Here is a 22,347-nt window from a genome sequence, read left to right as displayed (position 1 = left end):
CAAACTGGACATTGTCAAAACTCTGAGCTGCTCACCCTTCCAAGCATTCTTGTCCCTTCACCCCATCAACAGCACTTCTGTGCTTGCAGCTGATCCAGCCAAAGATCTAGGTGTATCCTTATTTCCCCCCTTTCCTCGCTCTTAATATTCGATCTATTAGCAAGCCTTGTCAGCTCTTCCTCCACAAAATAACCCAAATCTGCCTACCTCACCCCAGCACCTGGTTTAGGCCACTCTCACTGTTTGCCTGGATCTCTGCAACAGTCTGATGTTCCTGTCTCTACTTCTGCCTGTACGCACTCCTCCACACTGCAGCCAGAAATGAGGCCCACTACTCCACTGCTTAGAACACTCTGATGGTTTCCCATGGCACTTGGAATAAAATGCAAACCCCATCTGACTTACAAAATCCTATATAATCTGGTACCACTCTGCCCTTTGCTCAGTAGGCTATGGCTGCAAGCTCATTTCTGCTCCAGAACCTTTATCTTAACCATTTCCTTGACTGGCCTATGACTCTTGTCTTCCCCAACACCACCCTCTAGTGAGTCACTCCTTGTGGTATTTCGATGTAGGCTTAAATTTAAACTCCTTGAGAGACCCCCTGACCACCAAAGTAACCATTCAATAACCCTCACATCACCCTATTTATTTTTATGGCACCTACTGTTATTTTCTTGTTTCCTTGTTTGTCTGTCTTCCTGGTAGAATGTGGTTCCATCAGAGCAGGGATCTAGTCTGTTTTATTCGTCACTGGTTTCACACAGAGGGCATTCACCAAATGTTTCTATCCCTGACCCACTGGGGGAGCTGCAATGAGTCCTGCCCCAGGCTCTCCCTGAAGCCTAGCTGGCTGGCTGAGGAGTAATCCTAGCTCCCTGGATGATTGCTAGGCCATGAGACCCACCCTGAGATGTGGGCATCTGAATTAGGAGGAGCTGGCCTGCATTCTGGGATCCTGACTCTTGTTACCTCCCCACCAACACTGCCCCCTGACCAGGGCCGATAGCCACCTGTCGCAATGCTGGAAGGCTGCAGACCAGCCACACAAGCTTTGCTCTCTTTCAGGCTGCCTGTCTTGGTGATGCTAGATGTTAAACAGCACTCACTGAGTGCTCATGCGATGACACTGTGCTAAGCACCTTCCACAAGTACCTGCTGACCCCTCAGAGCTCTGAGGTGGTATTATCATCCCTATTCTACAGATGAGGAAACGGAGGCTCAAAGGGGTCCTGGAAGCCAGGTGGTCTGAGACCAGAGCCCACTCTCTCTGTCCCTGTGCCACTCTGCCCTAAGGCTTGCTTCCAGTTCCCAGGGTACGGTAAGGCTGGGAAATAGGGTCAAAATGGAGCTGATGAGTGTTAAGGGCAAATAATGAACTCTACTGTGCACACTTGAAAGAGGCTTTATATATAGATTTTAACTGTAAAAGATAATGACTAAAAAAGTATTTGGGCTCATTTTCACTTATTTATAAAACTTGAAACTGATTGTTTAAATCACACACCTCTTTAAAAGCAAAATGGTTTTAACCATCACATTTTGAATTTAAACAAACAGCAGGCTGCAAACACATTAGCAATCAGAATGCGATTACCAGAAAAATGCTGTTAAAGTGGAAAACACTGGAATTTTGGCAGTAATCTTAGACTGAAAGGGCCTTTCTGAGTAAGTCACAGAAGAGTCATTTACAAGATAACTTCTTTAAGGCCACAAGTCTGTGCTCACGATGTTTTTCTCCCAGAATAAGAAAGTCCAGTGGCCTAAATTTTGAAATAAAAACTGGAAACTTAGATAGATGTTAATAAAGTAAGTCCTCCTAAAATCAATTTACCTATGACACATATTTAATCACAGAACTAATTGGAAAGAAGAAATAAAGAATTTACCTCAGGCAACCTGTCGTGTTACGCAGAACTAGTGAAGTCTGAAATTTAATTTTATGATCATCATCAAAAGAAGAGTTATTCCATCCAGAATGTGGAACAATCACAGTGTTTGTTAAGGTTGAGAGAGCATCTCGAATGATTGTCATTTTTACAGCATCACATGAGGATAAATTCCAAAGAACTCCTAAAAAAAGGAGATTTAAAAAATCAAACAAATAGAGATCCTGTGGCTTTAGAAATAAAATAAACGTATTAGCTCTAATTAATATGAAGTCAGTCTGTTCCAAACCTAATCTATGGCCTATATTTGCAACCAGGGTGGGAATAGACCTCTAATGAGTTTTCAGTGAATGTATGAGCCTCCGACAACATATTACAAATTCTTAATATTCACCCTCTTGGATTTTAGAGGGTGAATATTATACACCCTCTGTATCTATTAGGCAAGGTGACTGTGGATTTTGCAAAGCAAATTAGTTACTCTGCAAAGGGAGAGGGGCACAATCCAAGCAGGGGTCTTGAATATAATGCATCTGTGATTTTTACAAAACTGCTATTCATTGCATTGTATTTTACATTTAATGTCTGTGTGACAAACCATTTTTAGAATTTAGTACTTGGAAAAATATTTCTTTTTCTTGAAAGACTGGCATGTTTTTCTTCATCTGCTTCCTTTTCTTACTTTTGCTATCAGAAAGCTCAAGCTTCAATAAAGCACTTGCCGTAACTTTCCTGGCATGGATGTTTGTTTTATTTGCTTCATCCACCTTACTTAGATAAGGTTTAAACACTTCTATCTCAATTTTAAGAGTTTTATTATCATGTGCTTTAGAAATACACGTTACTGTCATTCCTTTTTGGAAATAGGTGAAACTAACAATAAATTAAGAATCACCTGTATTGTAATTCATATCAAGATTTCAGGATAACAGATCTTAAATGGAGCTTATTAGAGTTCTGTTTAATGATATTAGAGGGCCTTAATTTTTGCACCAAGTATGAGGTAGCTAAAATTATTATCATAGCACAGGTTTTCCAATAATTGCTCTCATAGACACTGGAGCAAATTTGAGATGATACCTACCCTAATGTCATTTTCACATCAGTGCATCTTCCTGAGTAAGAGGAAAGTAGGTGGAGAAGAGATGGTGCAGCTGGTTTTTCTCTGCATTCAAGTCCCCCTGAGAGTCCTACACTCCTGACATACCCTTGGCAAGTTGCTCGAGTCTGTACAGTGCTTTCACAACTACCAACACACAAAAACGTTTGTGGCCTTGCAGAGGGAGGGGTGGCAAAATCTGCCCATGTCCATGGGAGCGTGTCAGGCTTGTGAACACGACTGATCAAGAGCATGGCCCGGAGACAAGACTGAGCACTGCTGCTCCAGCTGTCACGGCCCAAGAAGCCAGCCTGGACACCACCTGCTCAGCCTTCTCTGGGTGCCCCCTATAAAAGAGGGTGGTATGGGGAGGAAGACAGGAGCTCCTTCCTTTGTGGAGGAAGGGGATGTAGAAGCCAAGGGCTAGAAGTGAAGAGAGTGAAACAATCTTCTGACTCTAAACTGCGTGAGGACTGCCCCTTCCCAGGCCTGTCCACGTGCTGTGGAGGGAATGGTCGGACTGGAACCTGATGCTTGTGCTCTGGCCTCCTCTTGTGTTCTGCTCTGCACCTGTGCCCACGACTCTCCTCTTTCACTTGGCTTTGACTTCTGGACCTTGCTGATTTGGTTTCCCTTGTTCCCCAGGGACTTTTACCCCTTTTCTACTCCTATTCCACCATAACTACAGCCTTCAGGACACAGGATGGGTAGGAGACTTAAGACAGTTCTGAATCAGGCAAGTAAAGACCTTGCTTTACTTCCAAAAGCTTGCTCTGTTCTTCTTTTCTTCTGTTCATGATAGACCTTTGCTTATATAATTATCTTGGGGTACACAAAAGCTAGGGTCCCGGTTAGAAGGCAGCACGCATTATGGGTGCTTATGAAAAGAACTTAAATTCTACAGTTGGAGCTATTTCTCCATGGATTCTTAGAAAATTGGCCATGCTTCTATATAAAGTGCTTTTGGGCAATGGTTTTAAACTGTGCTCCCTGGATCCTGGGGGTTTTGCTGGCCTCCCATAGGGGCAGCCATGTGAGGAATTGAGGAAGAATTGGTCGTAAGGCTCCAGATCCCCACCCCAATTGACTCAGAGCACCTTCATATTATCTATGCTCAATTTTGGGCTTAATTGGGTTTCTGTTTCAAATCTAAAAGACATTTGGTAAGCCTGACGACCACAGAAAGGACCCGGGAGCTAAGGATGAGAAACACTTTTTTTTGGCAGTCTGTCCTGACCAAATAACAGGGCAAGGGAGTGAAAACAGAAGACAGAGTTGGGTCAAGGCATAGCAGGGGAGGACAACAGACTCTGTCACTAACATGGGCTTTAACATTTCCTGCTAGGGAGGCCAACCATAGTCACCCTGGGCCCTGATGGGGCCTCCAGGAGCATAAGCCAGCCACAGTGGCAGCATGCAGCCCAGAAGTCATCAGTGGGAAAAGGGTGACTCCCTAACCTCCCCTGCTGACAGTTTCATAACATGTGATTCCTAATGCCATTGGCACAAATTTTCTGTCACAGCTTTCGAATTCCTCAACGCATGGCAGAGAGCTGCATTTTTCAATAGGATATTTTCAACTTCACAGAATAAATGCATTCCAGTAAAGTTAGCTGCAAGGCAAGGTTTATGGAAAGTAAAGTCTATCATACTATAATATTGGATATATATACAGAAAATTAAACAACCTGTGTCACAAACTTCAGGTGAAAACATGACTAAGAAGAAGAGTAGTTTTTCAGCATATTGGATCCTGGAGTTGATGCCTAGAAATTCTCTGATTGCAGTCAGAAAAACCTGTTTTTTTTTGTTGTTTCTGTCTCTACTCCCGGCTACTTCTAACACCTACTTCTGGCAAGAGAATATTTCTCTGATTTGAGAATTTCCCTGATTTTCATGCTGGTGGTAGAATTTTGTCCTGCTCTGTCTTTTTCTTCCCAGGCATTCAGAATGACTGATGGAGTTGTATGTCATTCTACAGCTTAGTATTAGCCAGTATATATACTTGGGATTGGACATAGCATAAACATTCATAAATCAATGTAAACAATGGTAGCATCACCATTTACTGTGGCTTTACTCTGTGCCAGGCATTGTGTGCTTTACATATAATACCTTAAAGAGCCAAGTTGTCCAAAATTAATTAACTTTCCCTTTTAAATATTTTTATAGGTTTGAAATTCTACATGTTGATTTTTTTTTAAAAAAAAGATGAACATTTATATGCTGAAATTAAATTTTAATTTCATTAGGCAAGTATTATATAATGAGGAAGAAATACCCTATCATTATCCATCCTTTTATATATATGTTGTGTGACACATATGCAGGACACATAGTAGGTGGTCAAAAATATTTGTGATGGATCTATTTTTATATCCTGTATTTGTTTTTAGATTTCTCTTTTATTTCCTACCTATCAGACTTGGCTTATAAGTATTATTATTATTACCTCCCCTTTGTGCCTTTTTGTAAAACTGAGTATTCAGGAGCGTCCTTTAAGTTTGCAACTGGGGGAGAGGATCTCTAACAAAATTTGTCAGCATAGTTTTGCCTGTCTTTCACATTGAGACCAAAACAGATGGTTGCTGAAACCACCATCTTAGTGACGGGGATAGGAGAATCCAGTTGCCATTCTATCTCCCAGAATTGGAAAAGTCACACCAACATGCCAGAATCCCCATCCCTCAAAGTGCAAAATAGAAAGGAACAGTGCTGCCAAATTATAAACTATAAAGTTGTTAAAAAATATGTTACCCTTCAGTAGACAAGTTGACTATGCTATCTTTTAGTCAACTAAAATGACTTATTGATCATAACACTAGCCTACTATAGAAATTCAGGCTTTCATTTCTGCAACTTCCAAAAAAAAATGTTTACAGTTATTCTTGATCAGAAAAAAGGAAAGGTTCTATTTCTGCTAAGTATGTGGTGTTCAAGGGACCCACCAAAAGGCAGCTTTATCACCCTGCATTGTGTGTTATATTATCCTCTAATCCTGCACTTCACCATGTAACACAAAGAGTTGCAACCTTCGGTATGGATTTAACTCGCCATTTTGACTGGTTTTTCTTCCTCACTTTCTATTCCAAAACTAAGGTTATATAAAGCCAAAACAACCAGCTCTAGTCAATAAATAATGGATGAAAAAGATTTAATTAAACTTAAAAGCCTTAGATATGAAATGATTAATTTGGCTTTTTTGCTTAAAGTAAAAAGCACCTCTCTTAAGACCGGCTAATAACACCTGTGTGTGCTCGACCTCACTAAAACAATGTTCTCTCCACTTTGTCTAGGGCTTCATTTAATGGGTCAGGAAGAATCTTGCTAGGGCAGTAAGTAATGAATAGAGAATACACCAACTCCCAGATGTAGTAAGACTGATGAGAAAATGAAGAGCTGTAGGATTAGCCTTCTCCATCAACATGATAACCTCTAACTCCAACATCCTAATGCAAAATTTGCTTCAAAAATATTTATCGCCATACTCCATTATCTCCTGGTTCTCAAAGGGAAAGTTGAAAATAAACTAGAATTTGGCTGAGGAAGCTTGAGGTTTTATTTAATTTAAAGCAATTAGCTATTTGTTGTGAGGACTAAGAATATAAACATACAAACTAATTTAGAAAATATTAGGGAGTTTCATGCATATTATTGTAGAAAACGCTGCTTATTCCCTGTCACAGGAACAAGTACATATAATTATGAGTAACCAATAATCACAATGAAATACTGCCATGAGAGATGAAAGTTCATTTTCCTCACAAAGAATGAATAAAGTAATTAAAATACCATTTCACATAAATCCTATGCTGCACAATTTTGAAAGAGCTCACATTTAAAACTAACTTTATAGCTATTCTAATGGCGAACTGATAATTTTATAGTCAAATTAGAAGCTGATTTTACTGATTAATTAAAATAATAGCAACTATTTGAAAAATGTACTTCTTAAAGGATATTAAAAAACAACAAAACATTTGGAAAATGCGATTTCTCTGGTGGCAGATACGCATGGCAGCCTATACAACTGTTTTTCTTTTTGATATGAAAGACAATCTTAAACCACTCATTTTTAGACAGCATTCAATTTATGCCATGTTTCCTAATTATATTAAAAAGAGCCCAAGTGTTTGTAGACATTGCCAAAAGCAAAAAAGCAACAGCCATAAAGGTGCCAGTGTGCTTCAAACATCATCACTGGACAGGCCCCTGCATTTTCCTTCTTGAGTGAACCTCGCTCTGAGTGCTCTGGTTTTAGTCGTGCTCTTTCACAAGACGTTCATGATGGAGGCAGGTAAAACTACCCAGGCTCAGGGTGTGAGGAACCATCAAGGAGATAATAGATGCTAAGGTCTTGTGCACACTCAACCCCCACTCCATTTCCAGTACAAAGCAAGTGTCATGACCAGTGGCTAACAGGACTGTGCATTCCCGTTGAAGCTCTGGGGAACACTGCTCCGTATGTAATCCTCCCCACCTCCTGCCCCAGCTCCTGGCTATTCTGCATCTATGGGCTCACTGGAACCACCCTGCAAACATTCTTGAAAAATGGGGGTAGAAATATTAGATTAATAGCACAAACATAATAATATCAGGGCTGCAGATTGTATCACGGCCCTTGCCTGCTTCTCCTAGCACATGCCTCCATTATCATTCCCTATACAGTCTCTGGCTGAAACACTCAGGATCTAGCAAACACACATCTTCATTTCTTTCTCTGTGCAGCTGCCCTTGAAGTTCTCCCCTTAGCCCAATGGGTTTTTATAAACTTCTGCGGCTTTTTCTTGGGACGAGAGTAATGCCAAGATGCTATGGCACCTACATCCTGCTACAATATGGCCTCCCGCCAGTCTTAAAGTTACACACCTCATACCTTTGACATTTACGTTACCTCTACCCAAATGCAGTATAGACCTGTGCTGCCCCATACGGTGGCCATCAGCCACATGTGGCTACTTGAAATATGGCTAGTCCAAATTGAGATGCACTGTTGAGTAAAAAATAGATTATGAAGACTTGGTACGAAGAAGTGAACACAAAATATTAATAATTTTTATATTTCTTAGAAGTTGAAATACTTTGAAACTATTAGGCCAAATAAAATATATTACTAAAATAGATTTCCCATGGCTGCTAGAAAATGCAGAAAATATGCAGCTCATATTATTCTCCTATTGAACAGCGCTGGCAGAGATGCTTGCTTGCTTCATGCCAGACTCCGAGGGAGACACACAGGGGAGCCATCTGTTCTCAGGGGGGCCTTACCACAAACAGTTACACCACCAGGCAGTTGTGACAAAGGGCAGGAAGAGCAACAGGTATGGCTTGAATATCCTGTGTGCCAGGAGCTCAACACACATCATCACAAAAACACCAAGCAGCAGGTAATGTGTCATTGCCGGGGACACTGGGGTTTGACAGTGGTGATGTGTCTGGAGCCACAGAGCTGGAAGGAAACAAGTCAACCTGGCTCCAAAGCTCACACTCACTCGAGACCATGCTGCTTCTCCCTGGATGTTTTTCAAACTGTGTGAACTTGTGTTTGATAGGAGGATGGGAGACCATATTTGAGTTGCAATGTCAAGGACAGAGGCCAGAAAGAAGCAGGTTTGGGGTGCAGAGCTCTTCAGGCCAACTATAGCCTGGGAAAGAAGTAGAAGAGGTGACGGCACATGCTGGAGCTGGCTGGCAGGAGGTCACAGAAGCTACTGATTTGGACAGGCAGGTGGGAAAACCTGAACTGCAGGCACAGGTGTTATCCCAGGGAGGGGGGTGAGGCCAATGGGCTAGGAGGGGCAGAGCCTATTTCACAGGACAGGATGGAGGAGGGAGGAGGCCAAAAGGGAAGGGAAGTGCCTGTAGTGAGAATCTGGAGCCAGATGCAAACTGAGGGTGGTGTCACAGGTAAGCCAGGAGTTTGAATACGTGTGAAAATATGGCGCTGTTAACAGAAATGAGGAAGTCAAGGGGGTGGTGGGGAGAATCAGTGCCATAAAACTGTCTGCTGGGCTAATCAATTGCCCAAGCTTTCTAACAGGGCTGAAGGCTGTCAACAAATTACGAAATCTAAGTGAAACTGAAATAATGGGAAAACAATTATGAGACAGGGATAAAACTACTATCCTCAGTTATAGAAAAATACCTTTCTCTGGATAAATTCTGAGGAAAACAAGTTGTGGTGGTATATAGCCATTCCCAGAGTTTCTAAGATGCCACTATCTGAGCAGAGTTCCTGAAACCTGTGCAGTGACCCCTCCATGCAGTGAGGCTCCTGGTCTATAGGTGTGGCTTGAAGCTTTCTCCTTCCTGCCCCAAAGCATGAGAGGCCAGCTGCTGCACTCCCTGCTGCCTGGCACAGAGCACTGCAGGTGGTGGACAGGCCTGCCTTGCTCACCGCTGTGTTCTCTGGGATTTCCTGCACAGCAGATGCATAATCCTCATGGGGCACGGGGGAGCTCACTCAGGTCCAGCTGTGCTCGGAACACCACCATCTCAGCTTTCAGCGCAGTGGGAAGTGGGTGCTCAGGTGGTCTGAGGGCAAGATGCTTCCTAGGAGGGAGCTGTGTGGAAGTAAGGAACTGGGCTGGCCACAGAGGCTGCACACAGGGGCCCCAGCCTGCATATTCCAGTTGAAGGTGATCATTCCTGCTGTTGAAATTTGTCCCCAGTTGGGACAAGATAGATTTTTAGTGCCTTTAGAGAATATAAGGGTTAGCCCGAGTCTCTGCGATTTTGCAGGCATAAAGGTGGATCACAGTACCTTTGAAAAGATCTACCAATTTTTAGAGATCCATTTACAGAATCATATTTGCATTTTAATGTATTCTTCTTTATTCTAGGTAATTTTACCACTTCATGGATATGTTTTGAGGATTAATGACATAATGTAGTTATATAGTTCTATGTTCCCTGGAAAGGCATTTCTACAGAAAATAAATAAGCTTACAATTCAGAAATGCTGACTGAGAATTGCCCATATGGGACACACAGAGTGGCTCCTTCTGTTGAAGCAGAGCTAATAAAAGGGAACAGGTCACATGAAAGGAAATTAGAGAATCCTTCTGGGGCAGAAACGGCAGTGGGGGCAGCGGCCCTGGCCACCCTTGTTCTGCAGGTTATTTCAGTGTGACACAGAATTAGGTCATTTATACTGTCACAGTTACACTATCATAGAGATTTGCCCAAGAAACTGTCACTGAAGTCATATACTCCACAGCTGACCTACGTGTTCCAGGAACACACTTGCTCATCTGTAACTGCACTAGATCTTCAACCCAGTTGTCTGGTGCTGGCAGAAGCTTAGAGACAAAGGTGCCTCCAACTGTAAGCTATAGAGCATCATACTCAGAAACTGCAAAGCATTTGCAGGACCTGGCCTGGGGTCTCCATATTCCCACCTTTCTTGCATTTGTAGGACGTCTAGTCAACTGAGGGAGCATGTTATTACAGGGCCTCTCTTTTGCTGAGAAGTTCCACTCTGACTGATGTTTGAATACCCAAGTCTTATAAGTGACCTTCTGAGACTCCCTACTTGACTGCCTCCTTGTGCTTGGCACTTGGAAGCCTACACTCAAAATACAGGGTCATATTCCACTTAGAGGGTTGAATCTTTTCATACTCAAAACTATAAATCTTGAAATAGTTGCAAGACCTAAAATCACGTTTCATAGATTTCCTAAGCAAACTGAAGCTTTATGATTATACTTGATCACTAGTTTGATATTATAGTGCTAGTGGTGAAATTCAGGGATATTTCTCTATGGTCCTGGGTAAAATTCAGAGAGTAGTTTATTGTGGGGCTTTTTTTCTTTTCCCTTTTTGGTGGTAATCTTAAAGAACAAGGGAAATAACATTTGTACCCTCCAGATTTAGCTCCTGTTCAGCCCTTCTCAGTGGCCAGGGTAGGCAGGGGAAGGGTCAGGGAAGAAACACCTCCAGCCTGGACATCAGGAACTCAGCCTGGAGACTTGCCTGCTCAACCTTCCTGGACTTCGGTTTCTAATCTGTAATAACAGGGGTAGACAGGAGATTTCTTTAGGGTTCTTTCCAGTTCAAAGTTCTCTACCAACTGAGAATTGGTCTATTCATAATAGACATTTTTTGTCTTCTTAGTAATTAAACTTTTAAAAATTTGTCATTTCTCATTACACATTTTCAGGGTTTGAAATGTTCAGTGAATAAGGGAATCTGTTTCTGTTGTGATTGTTTCATTTATTTTTTTGAGACAGAGTCTCTGTCGCCCAGGCTGGAGTGCAGTGGCGCGATGTCGACTCGCTGCAACCTCCGCCTTTCAGGCTCAAGCGATTCTCCTGCCTCAGGCTCTCTAGTAGCTGGATTACAGGCATGTGCCACCACACCCGGCTAATTTTTGTATTTTTAGTAGAGATGGGGTTTCACCATGTTGGTCTGGCTGGTCTTGAACTCCTGACCTCGAGTGATTTGCCTTCCTTGGCCTCCCAAAGTGTGGGGATTACAGGTGTGAGCCACAGCACCCAGCTATGTTTTATAAAGTGGACCAAGTGACATGGATCCTTACTGATTTGGACTGGGAATTGGGAGGAGATGTTGCTAGATTTCTAAAAATGACCCACATAGCTTCTAACAGCCCTAGTGGCCCATAACAGTAGGACTGACTCCTCTCTGGACCAGAGCATAAATGACCTGTTTTGAAGGCATATTAATTAGGCTAAGGGGACATGCTTCGTAAATTGTTTTCATCCTGTAACAGCAAGTAATCGTCCAAAAGGCATGTCCACTAAGCTCCTGCTTTTTATAGTATATAAGACTAATTCTTGCCAGACTGTTCTGCCCTTTGTTAAACCTTAGCCTGGCCCATCTACCCTTCCTTAGTTACAACTATTATTTTCTTATTAATTTATCATCGAATTAGAAATATGGAGCTAATGATCAGGAAAACAATACACTTCATTTCATGTTCTGCAGTGTCTGGAATCCATTGCTGGCATCCAAACATTTCACAATAAACAGTGGAAATATTTTACTTAGCTATATGGATGAATAATCACTTACTAAATTGGAAGAAATGCACATGTAGCAGTCATATGAACAAAGTCTATTATTACTGAAGAACAAAGGCTACTTTTTGGTATTTAAGAGGGTAATAGAAGTGTGACAGTTGGGGACATTTGGTACGTACATTAAAAAGCAGGCCTCCAGATTTGCACAATATCTTCAATGTCTATAGTTTTAAAAAATGATGTTTTCAGGACGCTCAATAACTTGAAACTCATGTTTCCTAGCTTAGAAACACTATTAAATTATTTTGAACAAATGAGTTCAACATATCTTTTTTAGTGACAAGATGTTCCCATCTGTCCTCCATACTTTGTGGCCTAGCAGACATTCATTTTATAACCAAACTGGGGAACAACCATACTTCATCCAACTTTCAAGTTTAAGTACAACAACAGCAAAAAATACTTTTGGAATAAAAGAAAAATTACCCTAAGCACTCACATATATCAGCACTTACTAAAAGAAAAGCTCATTAGGTTTCAACTGGAAAATGTTCAACACAATGAGGAAAACACAAGAATCATGTTACATACTAGAGAACCATTTCAATTAACAATGACAGCCATATTGTCTTGGGAAAATGTGGCCAAAAATATAGGCCCTGGGCAGTTACTGTGTTTAAAGCAAAGGCAAGGCATCTTTATAAAAAACAGCTAAAATTTCTCCACTTAAGTATAGTAAAAACTGCCAAACTGAAACAAAGGGAACTAGAAAAAAAGACTGGATTAATAACTGGGTTGAATTACTTAATATTAAGAATCAAAGAATTCCTAGTTTCAAGGGCATAGTAGTTTCTTCAAATTATATAATATTTGGAACACAATGGTTCACTGTATTTTAACCTCTCATGATCCTAAGTTGACTATAATTTTCACTTAGGAATGTGTGGACTGTACCTACAAAGGCCAAGCACCGTGCAAGGCTAGCCATGGTATTTGTGAATGATACTAGCAGAACACTAAAATCTAAGGCTAATGTTCTGTTTTCAAAGGGGACTTTATAGGAGATGGGCACCTGATGGGGAATGCTGGGTGACACGGTCACACAGCACCTTCAGCCTGAGTTCAGAGCAGACGTGCTTTAATGACAGTTCAGATTGAGGGCTTACTTCCTTGGTTAGGAGTGCTGGTGGCTGGATCTAGGGTGGAACTGGTCTTTTTGTAGGGCCATTCCTATGCAAAAATGACCTCCTGAGGGTCTGTATTTTTTGCCTTTTCAAGTTATATCAGATAACTTCTTGCTGCTTTCTGGATAACCTTGTTGTCCAGACTTAACCCCACCAGGTAATGAGCTTCCTGTGCTGTGGGTTCACGCATGTGATGGCGGCTACTTTGTATGGAAACTGTACAGGAGATTCATGCACTGGATGGATGACTGAACAAAATGAGTTCTGAGGTCTCCCCCAACCCTGTGGTTCTACAATTAAAGACGGCTTGAGCATTTGATGTGAGGAAGAGTTAATGAAAGAAGAAAGAAGAGTTCAAGCATCTTTTGATGTTTTCATGCTTTAATATGTATCAAGGATCAATCACCCTTAAAATATTACTGAACATCAGTTAAGGTTGGTACCACTAAATTGTAGGACTGGGAAATGTGAGCAATTTTGCTGTCTCTATAAAGCTTAGACTATAAATACATGTACACACACAAAAAAAGCAACTATGCTAGATTTATATTGTGACTTGTTTCATGTTAGACAATGTTTAGGTATAAATCAAACACAGCTGCCATTTGGCTTTTTGAACTGGAAACTCATTTCTGAAGTCTTCTGGTCCAACCTACTTTACTTATGGCAATTGCATGAAGTGTTTACCCACTGACCACTCTCATTTCAATGTTTTGAAGAAAACATTTGATAATCAGTCCACATGTCAAAATAAAGGATTAGTGGTAACAGTATATAGTTATAAAGCAATTCTTAATGTCTCCTACTCTATAAGTATGGCAAAAAATTGTTTCTTATAGCCTAAAAGCTACCGGCAGATATTTTCAAGAGAAATATCAGAGGTACTTCTTAGTTTTACATTAGAAGTGATATGATCTGTTAGGAAAACAGCTCTTTTTGAATTAGAAAACACTTATATCCTCTTTTCAAGGCCAAGGTCCATGTCTTAAAACATCTTATGTTCTCTAAAAATAAGGAGGAAATCATCTAAATTAGCACTCAATTCCAGAGTGTGCTCCAGGTAACCTAGTACATAAAAGCCCTTGGTAGTAAAGTCGGGCTCTACTTAAAGTAATTTTGACTTATTTTTAAATGTAAACAAAAAAAGAGCATACAATCATGTACTTTTCTTCCTGTTTAACACTAAATCTTACAAATTCCTTGAGCTCAGCTCAGGAAAGGCACTGTAATAGTCTCTCCCAAGGAAAAAACTCAAACAGAAATTCAGAAAAGACTCATTCCTCCTATGAGAGGACAGAAGAGCAGGAAAAAGCTTCACATTAAGGATGTAAGGATCAAGTCATGATGAATCTGGCTAGTTAAATTTGAGGAGAAGCTGTGTTTTCCATGTCATTTGTCCCTGGATCGCCACTGCTCTCTCAGGGAGTGGCGCACACGATCGACTGCAGCCCTCCTGGCTGCACGGTGTTACTATGTGAAGACAACTGGACATGACACAGGAAGTTCAAAGTGATGGGAAGAGAAACATCAGACAAAGCAGGAAAGCACTCATGTACTGCAAATGATTCTGTCTCCTCTATGCCTCCCTAACAGTAGGCTCAGGGTAAATTTGTGGGCGTAATCACAGTGACTGTGTTGACTTCTAGGATGAACATAGCTACATTTTTATTTTTTCTTAATTCTGTTTAGCTTGCTCTAATTTTCATTTTATATCTACATGTACACGTAAACAAAAATAATTATAATTTGTTTTTTGGTGAGATGCCTCAAAAGCATTTTAGAAAGTGGGAGTACTAATTTAGAAGCGCTAAAGCATTAATAGTCAAAATACATTAAGGCAGATGGTCCATTCCAGATTTATGATTATTTGTAACGTATATTCTACTTTTGGTATTTTATTTAGAGTACAAGGGAATATTAATGTTGTATTTTGAACATTAATATCTTATGAGAAAGTTGATTCCCCTTAAATATTGGATGCAGGATAGTTTATTCATTCCCAAGTGTTACAGAAACTACAACTCTGATTTCATAGTGGAAACCTGGGGGGAATGAAATTAATTTTGAAGAAATCTTGTTTTAAAATTTTAAATTAAATATCTCAAGCATGAAAAAAGGCAAAGAAAATATAAAACAAACACCCAGGTATGCCAGCTTTGTCAAATATTAACATTTTGTCTTATGTATTTCAGAGTTCTCTAAAGAAACAGAGGTGGAATACAACCCCCAGTCCCATTTTCCTCCTTCCTCTTCATAGAGGTAACCCCTATCCTGAATCTATTTTTATTATTCCAATTAGAAATTTTAACCTTATTGCATGTGCATATATCCATAACTATCTACATATTTAAAAACTTTATTCAAATAGTATTACTCTGTAGTTATCATTCTGCAAGTATTTCTAAAGCTGCATGTATCTATGTTATGTGTAGTCTACTGTGCTTATTTTAACTGCTGTATGTGGTTTCACTGTGTGAGAGTACTGCCATTGATGTAACCATTCTTTTGTCAATGAACTCTTAGTATTTTCCCTGAATTATCTATTACAAGCAATGCTGTCATCAATGTGTCCTCCTGCAGAACCATTCTTCCAGCTCAATCTCAAGTATCCTTGAATCCAGCCACTAGCACTGCAACATCCAGGCATTACTCACTTCTCCCTCTCTGTCACTCCGCACTTCCGACCATCATGCCCAGACCACAAAATATTTCTCTGACTGCTCCACCCCACTCTTCCTTTTCATCATTAAAATAGTTCAAGCTGTTATCAGTAGACTGTTGGTCTGTTCATAGGCCTCCCACACTCTCCCACTTCATATCAATCCTCTACCCTGCTGCCTGCTGGAAGAAGGCATTTAAAGGCCTAAACTGGCCATGCCATACCCCAGTGTCCCTACTGCATGTGGGACACAATTAAGTTCCTTATAAAAGTTCCCTAAATGGGCAGGGTGCAGTGGCTCACACCTGTAATCTCAGCACTTTGAGAGGCTGAGGCGGGCGGATCACCTGAGGTCAGAAGTTGGAGACCAGTCTGGCCAACATGGTGAGACTCCATCTCTACTAAAAATACAAAAATTAGCTGGGTTTGGTGGCGCGTGTGTGTAATCCCAGTTACTCAGGAGGCTGAGGCGAGAGAATCGCTTGAACCCGGGAGGCAGAGGTTGCAGTGAGCTCAGATCATGCCATTGCATCCCAGCCTGGGTGACAGAGCAAGACTCCGTCTAAAAAAAAAGTTCCCTAAATGAAGACTCTATCTCTCTCTGGCCTTGTTTTCTTTCTTTCTTTTTTTTTTTTTGAAACAGGGCCTCACTTGTCATCCAGGCTGGAGTACAGTGGTGTGATCATGGCTCACTGCAGCCTCAACCTCCTGGGCTTAAGTGATCCCCCTACTTCAGACTCCCAAGTACCTGGAACCACAGGCATGTGCCACCACATCCAGCTACTTATTTTTATTTTTTGTAGAGATGTGGTCTCCCTGTGTTGCCCAGGTTGGTCTTGGACTCCTGGCCTCAAGTGACCCTCTTGCCTCGGTCTCCCAAAGTGTTGCGATTACAGGTGTGAGCTACCACACTTGGCCCTCACTAGGTTTTAACACAGCAGCCCCCTCTTGCTGGTAGCTCCAGAACTATATCCCATGCTGTTTCGGAGCTTGTAACTAGAAAGACCTCTGCCTATCCAGCCAATGCTTCCTCATCCTTTAGGCCAACTTCAGTTTCATGTCACCCAGGGAACTTCGTTACCCATCCTCTGTGCCCAATGCAACCTCTGTTGAGTGAGACTTGCCACATTTCCCTGACGCTCACAAAACCACCTGTGTTCCTCACCAATCTGAGGGTGACTTACGCGCAGGCACTGGGTTTTATTCATCTTTCTATCCCTGGGGCCTAGTAAAGTACGTGGGAATACAAACAGGCACTCAGACACTAGCTGAGCTAACGTAAAAGACTGCCAATCCATTAAGTATATTTTATTTTCATAATATAGGATAGTCTATTTAATACAACTAGATTTACTATGAAATACATGTAAAAAATGTCATATTTAGTCCTCCATGAAAAAGACATCTGTTAGCTGATATTTACAAATTAGTAAGTACAATAACTTATACTAATAGAGATGACCGCATTCTAAACGGTTTCTGACTCATTAGACTAAATAATTCTCAGCCTTCACAGTTGTGAGCACTATATATATCTCATTATCTATTACCTGGAACCTCCAACTCTTCCATAGTGCCACTATACAAGGGCACAGTCCAGACTGTTTTCAACATTTCCTCTAGGACGAGATCACATTCTATACCTACCTGTAACAAGCTCCCTTACTTCTGCATCAATAGATTTTCTCAACAGTCGCAACAAGGCAGGTATCCCACCAACATTCTTCATTGCTATTTTATTTTCGTCTGTAGACTTGCCAAAAACGAGGTTTCGAAGGGCACCACAAGCATTCTTCTGAACTTCCAAAACTCTGTGGTCCAGAAGGTCAACCAGATGCTTGATTCCCCCTAACCTACACACCTAGAATGAAAAATATTAGGTACCAGGCCTAAGTAACATGCAATTAATCAGTGATCAAACAGAAGTCTGTTATGGAGAGATCACAGGATGTGGATATCTCTAGACCATTTCAAAGGTTACTTTTTATTCCAAATAAGACAACTTTTATACATTCTAAGGAGAGGCCAGGTGCGGTGGCTCATGCCTGTAATCTCAGCACATTGGGAGGCCAAGATGGGCAAATCACTTGAGGTCAGGAGTTCAAGACCAGCCTGGCCAACATGATGAAACCCCGTCTCTACTAAAAATAGAGAAAACTTAGCTGGGTGTCGAGGCACACGCCTGTAATCCCAACTACTTGGAAGGCTGAGGCACAAGAATTGCTTGAACCTGGGAGGTGGAGGTTGCAGTGAGCCAAGATTGCACCACTGCACTCCAGCCTGGGCAACAGAGTGAGACTCTGTGCCCCCCACCCCCCGCCAAAAAAATAGAATTCTAAGGACACTCTTGTAGATGATACTTTTCCTGGGTTCATGGCTTCAAAAAAAGATAGGAGATTTAAGTGGTTTAATGTCCGTCGGCAGGCAGCACAGTCCTCCTCCAAGCCTCAGAACACACATCAAGAATTGTGCTTTCACTCCAGCAGTGCAATGTGCAAATACACAAACATAGCAAAGCTATCTGCAGGGCTTGAGGCAATATAGGAAATAATTTTTGACTTAAGTTATTTAGTTTCTAGAATGAGTTCTCTAGGCTACTCTCCTTAAATTTTCTTCCATTTGTCAATTCATTAGTACATTATTTGAGTATTTCTGGGCTTTATTTACTACATTCACTTTTAGGTCTGGAGCCGGTATGCTGTTATGCACATTAAAATGATGAAAAACACTTCAGTTTTATATAACACAGTGGGTCAGAAGAAGGCTTGAAACGTTAAAGAAAGAATCTATATGTTATATAGAATTATAGCCAATAACCAGTAACTTGCTATGTTTCTATAAATACCAAAAAAACCTTGAAATAAAATATTCATGTATGTTCAGCATTAGTGATGGTTATAATCCTCTATAACTTATTTATAGTTGGCACCAATCTGACTAGAATCCCATAAAACACATTGGCTCACTAGTTCAATGAATACTATAATTTTTAATCTAATAATTTTTTTTTCTTTTTGAGACAGAGTCTCGCTCCTAGGCTGTAGTGCAGTGGCTTGATCTCGGCTCACTGCAACCTCCTTCTCCCAGGTTCAAGTGATTCTCCCGCCTCAGCCTTCTGAGTAGCGGGGATTACAGGCCATGCACCACCATGTCCAGCTAATTTTTGTGTTTTTAGTAGAGAAGGGATTTCACCATGTTGGCCAGGCTGGTCTTGAATTCCGGACCTCAGGTGATCTGCCAGCCTCTGTCTCCCAAAGTGCTGAGATTATAGGCATGAGCCACTGTGCCTGGCCTAAAATATTTTTTAAATGCAAGTTAAATTGATTTTTGCTTCATGGTTTTATAAATAAGCTAATGAAGTAGACATACGATTTGAAAATGCTGAAAGCACTCCAAGAAATATATGTATCCTAGTTTTTCCTGAGAGATACTGAAATGCATAGTTAAGTGAAAGAGTATCTGGTATCAAAATATCCCTTTAAAAAGACTCTTGAATTACACTGGGTAATTTCTTAAATACAGAAGCACGTGGCTGTTAAATGCAAAGGCATTATTTTCCCCAGTCATCCCAGGCACCATGTCCTGTACCTCCATCTTCACTTTGTTGTCACCAAAGCACAGGTGCTGCAGGTAGGCCGCTGCATTTGCCTGAACAGATGGGAACTGGTGCTGAAGCATGTGAATGACCTCAGGCAACTCAGGATCACGCCAGGCAAACTCCCTACATGAGAAAAACATGGCTTCAGAAAGGAAGGCCCATGTTGTAAAAATACACTGAACAAAACACTTGTTATAAGGAAAAAAAGCTCAGCTGAGACAAAAATGGGAAGTTACAAAAATCCTAAAAAATACATACCTAAATAATTTTTCCCCCTGATGAACATATGCAGAGGCCCAGATGCTTATGATCTTAAAGAAATCATGAAGCACAGATGCATAGAAAGAGATTCAGGGGAACAAAGAAAATTCTTAATATAAGTAACTTCCACTCTCGTGTTCCTCCTCCTGATTCTAATTTTATGTCTTTCTACCTATGTAAGAAATCTGCAGGTGCAAGGCTCAGGTAAACACGTGCACTGTAGCGAAGTGAGATGTCATGCCTGAAGGGAGAGGAAGGGCTGGTGGGAACAGACAGGGCTGGCGTCAACCTAGAAATCACAAACATTGTGGGCCTGAGGATTTTTAAGAAACAATGTTTATGGTTGCTCTTGAGTATAACACAGAAACACAGAAAACTATAAACAAGTATTTGACCAGTCATCCTATATTCAGGATTACTGCTGACATTTCCTGTTTTTCTATATATGTGTGCAAATGTGCACACATGTGTGGGTTTGGAATTTTTTCCATAAAACTGGGTTATTATTAAATAGTAGTTAATATTTCATAAACCCCTATCCTGTGTCAGGCACTATTCCAGGCATTTTATATATATTTATTAATTTATTCTTACGGCAACCTTAGAGAAACGGAAGTTGAGGCAGAAAGGCCATGCGCCTGGCCACGTGGCTGTAAACTGCGAAGCGGTACCCTGCCTTCAGAGTCTGTGTCCTCCAACACTATGCTATACCATTTTTTTGAACAATGAATATATAATCATGCTATGTATATATACTTTTATACTTTCCTTTTTTTCAGCTAACATCCATTTTCAGGATTTTCTAATGTCATCTGATTGGTGTACTGTTTGGAATTCTTGTTAAATGTGAGTTTGTACTTATATTATGTGAAAAGCAGATTGTTAGAAAATGGCTCACAGAACAACAAATATGCAGACTCTGATTACAGGATAAAGTTAGTTGTTTATTAAAAAAAAGAATTCATACTGAGTAAACCTTTAAACTGGATTAAGAAAATGTGGCACATATACACCATGGAATACTATGCAGCCATAAAAAATGATGAGTTCATATCCTTTGTAGGGACATGGATGAAATTGGAAACCATCATTCTCAGTAAACTATCGCAAGAACAAAAAACCAAACACCGCATATTCTCACTCATAGGTGGGAATTGAACAATGAGATCACATGGACACAGGAAGGGGAATATCATACTCTGGGGACTGTGGTGGGGAGGGGGGAGGGGGGAGGGATAGCATTGGGAGATATACCTAATGCTAGATGACGAGTTAGTGGGTGCAGCGCACCAGCATGGCACATGTATACATATGTAACTAACCTGCACAATGTGCACATGTACCCTAAAACTTAAAGTATAATAAAAAAAAATAATAAAAATAAATAAATAAATAAATAAATAAATAAAATTATCTTTAAAATTAATGACCGAGTGATAATTCTCCTGCCTGGTTTTTGAAGCCTTAGAGTCTCTCTTGATCTGGGAAGTCTCCATGTATTAACTTGTTAGACCCCTGCAAAGGGGCATGTCATCCCACACCTGTGTGCACACACGCAAACACACACGCACGCGCACACACACACACACCCCTCATGCATTCAGTTAGTGAATTCTTACTGTGCTATGGTGCTGGAGATACAAATATTGGTAAGATACGATTCTATTTACAGGGTCTTCTATGCCAAACTAAAAAGTTTAGTCTTAATACCAATAACAGGAGTTATCCTTTATTGAGTTTACTTATATCAGGCTTTGTGCCAAGAACTTTACCTTCATTATCTCATTTACCTTTACTGTTGCCTCATGAGGTAAGCACTATTAAAATAACATTAGATACAGATAAGGAACTCAGGATTAGTAATTAGTGATAGAGGTTAGTGAAACCCAAGTGGTCTATATGTGTGCCTACACATAAGGAATGAAGGCTGTGAAGCAGGAGAGTAAGAGGATGTGACATGGTCACATTTATACAGACGATAACTCTAGTGGCCAAGGAAAGAATGCCCTAGAATACAAAAAGATGGGTGTCATGCAGATTACCCACTATCTGCACAGGAATCTATACATCTGCTTGAAACGAAATAGACTTCTCTTTGATTCCTCTCTTTTCCTCATCTTCCCTCATGGAATCCATCAGCAAGTTCTGTTGACTATCTACAAAATATTTAACATATACCAAATCCATTCATTTTCTCCATTTTGCCCAGAAGAGTCTAACAGTTTCCTACATGTTCTCTCTGCTTCTAATATTATCCCCTCACCCCACCTGCACCCCCAATCCATTCTTTATACAGCAGCCAGATGATCTAAAAACTGAAGTCAGGTGTGAGATGGAGTTTCTGGCTTGGTGAACAGGCTGGATGGTGATGTCACTAACAGCCATTAAGAATACAGCAAATGCCAAGGGAGGCAGGATAACAGCAGAAAAAGCACAGAATATGGAGTTAGATTGCCTGGGTTTCAGTCTTGGGTCCTTCCATTTCTGTGTGATTTTGAAAACCAACTAATTATTTGGAGCTTCAGTTTCCTCAACTGTAAAACAAGATCAATGAAACTAATATTTCAATCTTCACTGGTTGGTTGTGATGATTAATTATGATGATGAATACTAAAATATTTTATATATTTTTACTTCTGACACAGATGTTTTATTAATATTCATCATCCCTAAAAA

The 22,347-nt window shown here is 40.7% G+C and overlaps 1 protein-coding gene across 1 annotated transcript in view; it reads right to left on the bottom strand.

The window, feature by feature from the left end:
- Window positions 1-22,347, bottom strand: part of PKP4 (plakophilin 4) — a 227,178-nt gene that overhangs the window by 21,279 nt on the left and 183,552 nt on the right. The window contains exons 10-12 of the mRNA XM_034954312.2: window positions 19,401-19,533; window positions 17,460-17,673; window positions 1,890-2,073 (exon numbers count right to left, since the gene is read on the bottom strand). Of these exons, the coding sequence (XP_034810203.2) occupies window positions 1,890-2,073; window positions 17,460-17,673; window positions 19,401-19,533 (531 nt within the window). The remainder of the gene's footprint in view (window positions 1-1,889; window positions 2,074-17,459; window positions 17,674-19,400; window positions 19,534-22,347) is intronic.

The sequence above is a fragment of the Pan paniscus genome, chromosome 13, assembly GCF_029289425.2.
Source record: "Pan paniscus chromosome 13, NHGRI_mPanPan1-v2.0_pri, whole genome shotgun sequence".
NCBI classification, from domain to species: Eukaryota; Metazoa; Chordata; class Mammalia; order Primates; family Hominidae; genus Pan; species Pan paniscus.
Note: the sequence above shows the minus strand (reverse complement) of the source record. Positions and strands in the feature narration are given on the sequence as shown.